The 10,636-nt window shown below is 30.5% G+C and overlaps 1 protein-coding gene across 1 annotated transcript in view; it reads right to left on the reverse strand.

Moving 5' to 3' along the window:
- The window catches only part of Dscam1 (Down syndrome cell adhesion molecule 1), a gene marked incomplete in the record, with an annotated part of 134,255 nt that extends 123,947 nt beyond the window's left edge, over positions 1-10,308 (reverse strand). Inside the window, 2 exon segments of the mRNA XM_067049882.1 lie at positions 6,034-6,172; positions 10,133-10,308. Coding sequence (XP_066905983.1) covers positions 6,034-6,172; positions 10,133-10,282 — 289 coding nt within the window.
- Between the last annotated feature and the right edge of the window lie 328 nt (positions 10,309-10,636).

Genomic DNA, 10,636 nt, shown 5'->3' on the forward strand with positions numbered 1-10,636 from the left:
TTTAGCATTAAGTGAAGATTTTGCACGCCGACTTCTGGACAATATTTTCAGAGGGAATGAAGATGAATTTATCCTTCGGCTTGAATTCACAATTGGTTGACAACTCCCTCTTAATGAATAATGGATATCAAAGCTACCGAGGGGAAAATCAAATTAGTGGCAAAAGTGTCTAGATTACGAAGGAGACAACAATAGAGGTATTCATGATCTTTAGCTTAACACATCAAAGTAATGGAAAAAGTTGTGTTAAATAGAGAAATATTTCCTTCTTTTAGCATGTGAAAACGATATAACATTTAACATGGTTGAGAGTCTGTTAATAGGTCTGCTTAATGGAGAATGATGTAACGCAACAGACCAGCTGAGCTCCATACCACTTATTCTGTTGTCATTTTGTTTTGGGCATTTATAACTCTAATCAAGTAATCGATAAAAGTTTGGTTGGTTTTAAAAGTATAGGTTACAAAACAATTTCTCCAAAAAATCCACTAGGAGCTCCTCTATACTTAACATATAACATAGACTCTAAATTGGGCTCTACTTATAACATTAAGCATGTTAAAACGTTTTACATTTAACACAAAATCATGAATACCCCTATTGAGGAATACTAAAAAAGTATGGTTTGTGCATAACATTAATCAGTAAACGTATAAAAAATAATTACCACATACCATACTTATATCTGAATCACCCTCGTAGTTCGAATTCACTTTTAACACGTTTTTCAGCAATGTTTTTTGCTAACTAAAAATCAGGTTTCTGGGTAATACCACACCCTTACAGAAGAGCTCTGAAACAACTACAGATCCTGGGCTACTCAATTTTCCCTTTCCGATAGGTGGGGCATGAAGGACCCTGTGTGAGCGGTGGAGTACTAGACGCCTTTCCTACCCATGACACCCCCCGACAAGACGGTCTCTGAGTCCATTTCCCAGGATACGACAGAGAGGAAATCAGCCATGAACGAGGGAAAGGTACACTTGAAGAGAGCAGCATTGCCACGAATCGCATACTCCTTGTGGACATCGACATCGTACGCCTGCGACACCACTGAAGACGACAGACATCAGACAAAAGAACACCTCAGGAAAAATCTAACTCATATGCTGTATTTTGGGGGACATATTTAAACATAATACATCAATATATATATATATATATTTACTGTACTGGGTTGAAATTTGTAAATTATGGTTAAACTAAAAACAGATTTCAAAACAAACACTTAAGGCTCGTTTCCACAATGATAGTTGGAGTCAAATCTTGTTATTAGGTCTGTTAAAACAGATATAGCTACTGTCACATGCATGCGCCTTGAAACTGGACTGTTGCATCGCACCAGATAAACCCTATCAGATATGGTTTTCGTTATTTTTTTTTTAATGTCAAGTATAAATTTCTTTGAACTAGTATTGATAAATTTATTTTGGTAATAGTTTACTTCAGCTCCCCCAAAAAAGGCGGGAACAATTACTTCTTGAACAGATTGTACGTCGATAACTATATAGGTTAGTTCATAATATTAACTGCCTTTTAAGAGGGGAAATTTCTTTCCTTTCACGCTTTCTTCTTTCTCGCTTTAGTTAAAAGTTTAACTTATAAATATCGACATTTAATACATTTTGATGTTTACGACCGATATTACTCTCGGAATCTTGTACTTTGTCCCATATGAAACTCTACTGTCAGGTAATCTTCAATATTAGATATTTAATATTAGAATACATTTTAGAAAATAGCAATATTACAGATATTACAAAATAAAAATATTAGATATTATATATTTAAAGCAATCATTGGAATCTATAACAAGAAACTCAACAGATGAAGCATTTATTTTATACTTACTTAATAGGTAATATAAATTTTAATGTTTTAATTTTACAAAAAAAGAACTATACACGTTAACATATACTGTATATGCAAATATAGGATGTCACTACAATTATTTGGGGGGGATATAAAATTTCTTAATTGACAATTACTTCTCATGATCCCATATTTCTATGTCCAATAAAGTCCTAATTTTCCCATAGGTATAATTCTGAGGTTTGACATTTAACTCTTAATCTGCTCTTTGGATATAAGTCCGAAGATTCTCCTGTATTTATTGGGTCAACTTAATTAGGCTGTTTCCTTTTTAATTGTTTTCGAATAGGAACTTTTTCTTGCTCCTTTACTATAACGTTCTTACGTCCATTCCCTCTAGAGGGAAAAATTCCCTGTTGAGTGGGCAGGTAATTCATGTTTTGTACAGTCTGGTCAAGAATTAATTGTTCCCGCCTTTTTTTGGGGGAGCTGAGGTGAGCAATTACCTTTATTTTTACTTTTTATTGATTTAGTTCAAACTAGTCATTGAAATTAAGTTTAAAGATTTAATTTTTTTAATGAATGTCACGTCACCAAGTTGATTGTACTGTCAGCGTGTAAACTACGATACCGAAGTACTGTTCCATTATTTCAGTAGTATTGTTCTACCACGACAGAAAATTATCATTGTGAAGACGAACCTTAAGCCGCCATATAAATAAAATATTATTAAAAAAATTAGTCAATATTTTTCCATGAAATATTCACTGCTCTAATATATTTTAAACGATCTAATGGAATTTATAAGTCTTCACATTAGAACTAAATAATTAGTGTTCTTTAATACTAATCTGTAAAAATATAAATATATTTTCAACCCAGTACAGGTATTATTAATAATAATAGTTATGAAATAAATACTAAAAAAAAAAATACATTAAAAAAACCATTGAACTAAAACACTGAAAACGTACTATAAAAGTAAATATAATAAAAACGAATAAATAACTGAAAATGCAATAAATGTTTTCATATACGTTGTACCAATGAACAGTAAGTTACTGAACAACACGTACTAAATCGTTTTAATTGCATTGTTTTAGTTCATAATGATTTTTTTTTTAAATATAATAATGGTAGATAAGTATAGGTGTCTTTAAATAAAATTAATATCAAGTGATATTGAGTTTTATGTAAATAGTTTAAAACTACTCTATAATTTTCAATAATTAATCACACAATCAAATATTACTTTAAAATGTAAAAAAATTAAATAAAAAGTAAATTAGCAGTAAATTGCTAAAAGACACCTTTACTTTTTTTTCATGAAGGAATAAGAATTCAACAAGAAATTAAATTTAAAATAAAAAATGAATATTCTTGTATTACAAAAGCAAATAAAATTAAAAGTAATAATAAGTTAAAATTTTCAAAAATTGTAGGGCTCCCTCTAAAAAAGTGATAACAGCAGAATTTAACAAAACAATTTTACGACATGAAAAGCTTACTGTTACTGGTAATATAACAGCTTATCATCATTAACTAAAACTCATAACGTGAATAATTGCTAACACTTGTATGTGTTAGTATTAGAGGTTTCGTATTATAAATCAAAATTAAGGTTTTGTTATCTAATAGTTTAAAAATTTGATGATAGACAGTTATAACCTTTCTAAACAAGCTTATCAATTGACGACTTTTCATATCATATTTTAAAATGTATTCTTATTCCTTCATGCAAAACATAGTTTTTGAATGCTAAACCATCTATGGATTTTTTAGTAACTGAGATGCTTTCATGGGATATACAATAAGTTCCTAAAAAAATATATTTTTAAGAGAGAACAAGATATTTATTGTCTTTTACAGCCAAAAAATCTTGACTTGTGAATATGATCTTCTGTTGAAATTCGATATTCTTTTTATTAAGATGTTGAGGTAAAAATAAACTTTCTTTAGAATATTATATGTTTGTACTAGGTTTCAAGTTTTACCATCTTCAAGTGACTAATAATCCTATTATTATAACAATTATAAATAATTTTTAATGTGTACAATTAAAAGCTATGTATATAATTAATTTTACCTCATATATTAAGTACATCCATTTATTTTTAAAATTATGTCGTATAGCCACTTATTTAAAATTTATAACACATTGTATAAACAATGTCGTTCACTACTGATACATTCATCTGTCCCTTTGGCACAAATCAATGTTAAATATTCTAGGCTTTATCTCTTTGGAGATATCAATATGCATGTTCTGTTAGTCTACCTCCCTATTGATATTTCTATATTTAATAAATTTTGGTATTCAGGTTAAATCTTATGGTTTTGAATTGGAGAATTTTATTTTTAGATGTTTTTCGTGATTCCTTCTGTCTCTACTTATATGTCCAGACTTTTATAAATCGGTGTACTCAATATATGAGGTAAAATTGATTATATGTTCTAATTGTACACATAATAAATTGTAAATAATTGTAGGAATATTAGTACTTGAAGATGATAAAACCCGAAACATTCCACAAACAAATACAGAATTCTACGAATGAAATGAAGTTTATTTTTTACCTCAAGTTCTTAGCAAAAATAACAAATAATTTAAAATTAAAAAGTGTGATACTTTTCCGTGCCAGTATCTCAAATTTACTTTTTAATGCATAATTTTAGTAAAATATGCATTATTAATATTTCAATTATTTTATTTTTTAAATCTCGTTCAAATCCTCTGGTTACTTCACATGAATGTATTTTTCTTCTGGAAAAAAATAATAGTGGGTTTTTACGGAAAAAGATGGTATCTCCAACTTCGTAACTGTGCTAAAGTAGGGAAATACATTTACATTTCTGAGTTAAATATGACATGATAGCACAATAGACTTTAGCACGGTCTGGACTGAGCTCATTAAATAATGAGTAAAATTCAGAGCCAAAATAATGGTATCGATATGATTAGGTGTCCTTGTACCTGCTCATTTGTAGATGTGTAACCTTTTTTTGAGCAAACCGCTAAACCGATTTTCACTTTTATGGCTTAAATTATTCAATGAGATCCCGTGATTGTTTTGAAACAATTGGAGCTCAAAATACTATGTCAAATTAGTAAAATATACCCATTTTTAGTTCTCAAACAATTTTTTAAACGAATTGCACATCTGATTTTTATAAGAAGTTACTCAGTAATATTCCATGAATGTTTTGAAAAAATTGGAACTCAAAATACTGAAACAGAATTTTATAATTTTTCATAACCACCAAGTACTACGAATGGCCGTAATGAGAAACAACTTGTTGAAAACCTCCACGTGGAGATAGATATAAAACACTGTACTTAAGAACATTTTTAAGTTTATTATTAATGACAGAAAGAAGGACTTTTATTACTATTAACTTATAAGCAACATAACATCTGAAAACCTTCTTCACTGTTTCTTCTAGATACTATCGATAGTCGCAATACAAAGCACTACACAGTTTCATTGTAAAAGAGAAAGCATGTATTTTGTTGTCCATTTTTTTTTTATTATGCTGTAATTACTAATAAATAATTTACAAAAAATATAAAAATTAGGTATTCATTTATTACACCATACAGGAATAATGACATTTCATGTGAAATAACCAGATACATTTTTGCATTTATAAATATAAAAGATTACATAAATACTTAAGTCAAAATCGTCATATAATTAAAATCTTTCTAATCTATTTTTTTGTTTATTAATTTATAAACACGACCATAGATGGTTTAGCTAATAGCACATTAAAATTGATCCTCATCCAATCATTGTATTAATTAATGCATTAAATATATAAAACTTTTACTCAAATATAAGTAAATAATTGCTGTGTTGAACAAATTTATTTATTGTAATGGAATTTTTTTCCCTTAATTTACTTTTTATTTCACTCACTCTGCAATTGGATTAACATCTGTTACATATGGAAATGAATCAGCTTTTATTATAATAATAATCGAGTACGCTCTGTTTCATTATATCGATAGACACTACAATAATTAAAGTTCTTTTAAGAATTAAACAGGATAAATATTAAATTTACTACAACCAGCATCGATTCGAAGTTAAGTATTGTTGCTTACAGTGTATACATTTAAAATAATCTTTGAAATACTTTATTTGATTGGATAAAGATCAAAATAAACAATACATTTATTTAAATAAAAATAATTCCCTGGACAATCATCCAACTCACCAGCTCTGACATTGACATCTCTAGAGTGAATAGTACCGACTGTATTCTTGGCTAAGCAGATGTACACCTGCGCGTGGACTTCTTGCCTATAATCCTCCGCTCTGAAAGGTGGAAACACCAAATTACCATTTGCCAAAACCTGAAAAACAAAAGGGGGTGGTTATATTCTCATTAAAAAGATATGATTTTGAATAAGATAGTTAAACAAAAGAATACTGCAGTCGATACGGATCCAATACCACATAACCACGGGCAGTAATGAATCCGGCAGCAATGAGCCTGGACACTCAACCTAAATTTAACAATTTAGTAAGAGACATCAGCCTTCAATTAAAAAAGCTAGAACTACTTTTTATTAGGTTAATCGGGGCAAGTAATAATAATAATCAAGGCTTAGCGAACTTAAAGGTTCAATTCCACCAATCGTTCTCAACATCAGTCCAGTGACGCACCTCCAAATCCTAATCTACCAAACCAGACTTAATGCAATCCTCCCATTTACGTTTTGGTCTACCCCTCGGACGTTTAACCGTCGGTTTAGTGTTTATTAACGTTTTAGGGATCCACCCGTTACTAAGCCCTACAACCTTACATGTCCATCTTATACGCCGCAATGCTATAACATGAATTATATGTACCGAGTACAGTTCTCTGAATTCAGCGTTGTGTAGTTTCTAAATTCGACGCTAAAATCATCATTTTTCGGCCTGAATATTTTAAGTACTACTTTATTTTCAAAAACATTAAGGCGCCGTTCTTTCCTTAGTGTAAGAGGTCACGTGCTGCATCCATAGTGAACAATGGTAAGAATAATAGTTTTATAAATTCTAACTTCTAAGTTTTTGGATAGAAGGCGCTAGCTAAGCAATTTCTTGCCTTTAAACTCTCTTTTATTTCCTCATCAATTTCGTTTCGTACTGTAGAAATCTAATGCATCTAATTCAAGCACCACGACACTATAACATTTTCGCTACGTTAGTTAGTAGTTAGAGAAGAAAAATTCATTAATTTATTAAAATAATTAGCTAATTATTAAGGGTTTTAGATGAGTTAAATGTGATAGAAATAATTTTTAAAAGAATTTGCAGATGTATCAAGAGACTGTTTTATACATCGGGCTCGTGTACTACTACTTCCTTCCACTCCTAATCAACAATAATTCAAAAAATATTAATGTCATGTAAAAAAAAAAATATGTGCTTTCTACCGTTAATTTTAATTTTAAAAATGTTATTTGTGTCGTAATAATCATACAAACATAAAATCCATTCTTAGTGATGATTCTGTAAATTAAAAAAAAAAATAATGTTTTCTTTTCTTTTGATGTGATTATAACGGAGTTCCACCATTTTGAATTTGTTCCGGATGACAGGAGTATTGATCCCGAGATTTATTGTCAACAGTTTCAGAAGCCATAAAAGTCGCTTTGATCAACCGCAACAAAGCAACTTCAACAAAACAACCTCACCACCTCCACCTTTGGCAGAAATGGAGGTTTTCATCATCTTACCTGTAGCTCGGCCCTCTTTTCAGGGGAGGGGCGCGGGCACTTTAAGACATTCGGGCTCTACAGGTTAGATATTGCGCCATTTGGATTATAAACAACACGTTAATTAAAATCATTAATTTATTTAATATTTGATGCATTACTTACATAATATATATTTGATACATAATGAAACATTCACAAAAGGTAATTTTCGAGATTTTGAATAGTAATATGACGAATAATTTGTTTAAAGCATACATATTCTAACCACATTAGTTTTAAACTGCTCAGTCTTTTTAAAGCAATCGCATTTCTCAGAACATTCTTGGTGGACCACAACAGATATGGACAAAAACTATTGTCGGGATAGGTAACAAATTAATCCCTTAAATTAATGAGGAAAACTAATTAGCGCTGAAAGGACAGGTAAACGTCCGAGGCGTAGGCGGGAGGATTGCGTTAAGGGTGACCTCCTGGAATTTAGGTCTTGTTGGGTGTAGCGAGGTATGTAGGTGTCGATTGATAGCATCGGTACAGAATCTAGGGTTTAGTTAATTTATAGATTGTTCTAACATTAGTTTTGACATTCATCCAATAAACTGATTTATGGCCAGAATGGTTGTTCCAGAAGCTATGCCTCGCTATAACAGTCAAATCTCGTCTTGTAACAAGCCTAATATATTTATTTATTCATTTCTGCACTGATATATTAATACTGACCTGTCTAAGTGGAGAGAATATATGGAATATCGAAAGCAACATATCAATATTAATGTCGATATACAAAAATATCTGTAATTTTTAATTAATTTGAAAAAATAAATATTATATTATTTCAAACATAAGTATATTTTAAGATATATTGTCCTAATTAATTTAACTGTATTATATCTATATTTTTATTCTGAAATTAGCTCATAATGATAATTTGGTTAACTTTTTAATGGAAACCACAAATCTCCCAGATTTTCGATCGTAGTATAACTAAGAAGTCAGTTAATTTATCCCAATTTTTAGCTACTTTAATGAAAACTATGTAAAACTTTTTAAAAATTATTTCATGAAATATGTACTAAAAAATCAGTAGTAGTAAATTTTTATTTCAAGAACTATGAGACCTATAATTGGAGAAGTTTGTCGGGGGGGGGGGGTGCGGTCAGCAAAGAACAACATAAATAAACAAAACCATATTTATTTATTTTATGCCTATTTATTTATCTACACCTCATTATGAGACCTATAGATGTCTGCCAGCAATTAAATTAAAGATGGTTAAATGTACTACTATAAAGCAGTTTTTGAATGTTTATTTTCGCAGGAAAAGTAGTTTTTATATTTCAATATATTCATATTAATATGAATATGAAATTAGCATATAAAATTTTGTAAGAACAACTAAAAATAAATTTATTGTAAAAAATGTCAAGAAAACCATTATTTCTACGAAGATATACGTCATAAACTACTTTATAGCACATTAAACTAGTTTTAATTTGAGTGCTAATAGACATCTGTACATCTCATGGTTTCTGAGGTAAAAGATTTCCCACAATAAATTCACTAACTACTGATTTTTCAGTATATATTCCATGTAATGTAGCTTTTTAATCTAGAGTTGTAGGTAGTTTTTAACGATATGGAGCTTTGAATGAAAAATATTTTTTTAAAGTTTTGAAACAGCCACCATTTCGTATTCCTTACGTGTACTTGGAAGACTCATCAATTTTGACTAGTAATTATTTGTAATTTTGATTAAAATTATCAAAAACTGGAGTGAAATAACGGACTTCAATCTATTCTTGGGCTAACAACGATCCTTAAACACTTTAGTTGTCGCTGTTATCTTCTTCCACTTAAGCGAACGTCTTCCTCTACAAAGCGACCGGCCTCTCGGATAAACTAAAAGCTAAACTTCAACGTTTTATGAACTACTCAATACATTTTGTTATTCGGATCAGACATGCCTATAGACCTCCACAATTGAAATGACCCTTCTTACTGATATCAATATTTTCAAACATCCTTCCAATACCGATTGATTAGAACTCAGTGTCCTTCCTATATCCTAAAAAATTTTACCCTCAGCTTAATCGAATGTTTGAAGGCTTTTTACGCCGTCTGCCTCCCTCTGGAACTCGGTTCCTTTTACGAAACGTCGTACACCAACACTTTCCTCGTTCAAATCCCTCCTAGTTCAACCGCCTTTTCCTTCTCCAAAGAGAGATATAAATCTTATATTGTACATATGTATATATTTTATGTAAATATTTAAAGTAATTTTTTTATTTTTTATAGAAAAACTCTTATTACGTAATGATAGATGCTATCTTAAATAAGCATGGCCACACTGTTCCAGTCAATATCTTATGCAACCACCACAAATTGTTCTATAGGAACTAAGTCCCAGAATGATTAATGTTTTTTATTTCATTTTCATAATAACACATTTGACATATTTAGTTCATAGATATCGTTAGCAGGTGTATACGTAGAACGATTTTTCCGATTCCAAAAGCTGTATCCGGCCATTTTTATGATAGACCAAACTCGTGTTGGAACAAGCCTAACGACTGCATTTATTTACTTCAGGACTGATACATCAATACTAACCTGTCTTAGACCTGGAACGTCACCAACTGCAGTTCCATCAGATCGGACCCAGATGATCTCCGGAGTAGGATTCCCTCGAGCCGTGCATTCTATGACTGCGCCTGTAGTGTTAGAGAAGTCAACTCTGTTAGGAGGTTCCTTGATGAACATGGGTCCTACTGAGGTGTCGTCGCCCAGCCCTGCAACAGAAATTTAAAAACTTAATAAATTTGTTAAAATATTAACATATAAATATAAAACATACAAATAAATGACATAAGAAACAAACAAACAAAAAAATGACAATACTTCACTTTACTATATATTAAATCAAAGATACTTTAGAGAAAGCTGATTTTGACATTTAGTCATTCCGGCCTTGTTAGACTATTTCAATAAGGTTTGCACCAAACTGATATCAAATTTTATTTAATTGTGCTCTAATGTAACGAGAAAATAGTAAATAATAATTATAATCATGAAAGCTTAGCGAACCCTAAGCTTCGGTGCCGATACAACCAATCG

This window comes from Halyomorpha halys, unplaced genomic scaffold, assembly GCF_000696795.3.
Source record: "Halyomorpha halys isolate HHAL.00 unplaced genomic scaffold, Hhal_1.1 Scaffold11.1, whole genome shotgun sequence".
Lineage (NCBI taxonomy): Eukaryota > Metazoa > Arthropoda > Insecta > Hemiptera > Pentatomidae > Halyomorpha > Halyomorpha halys.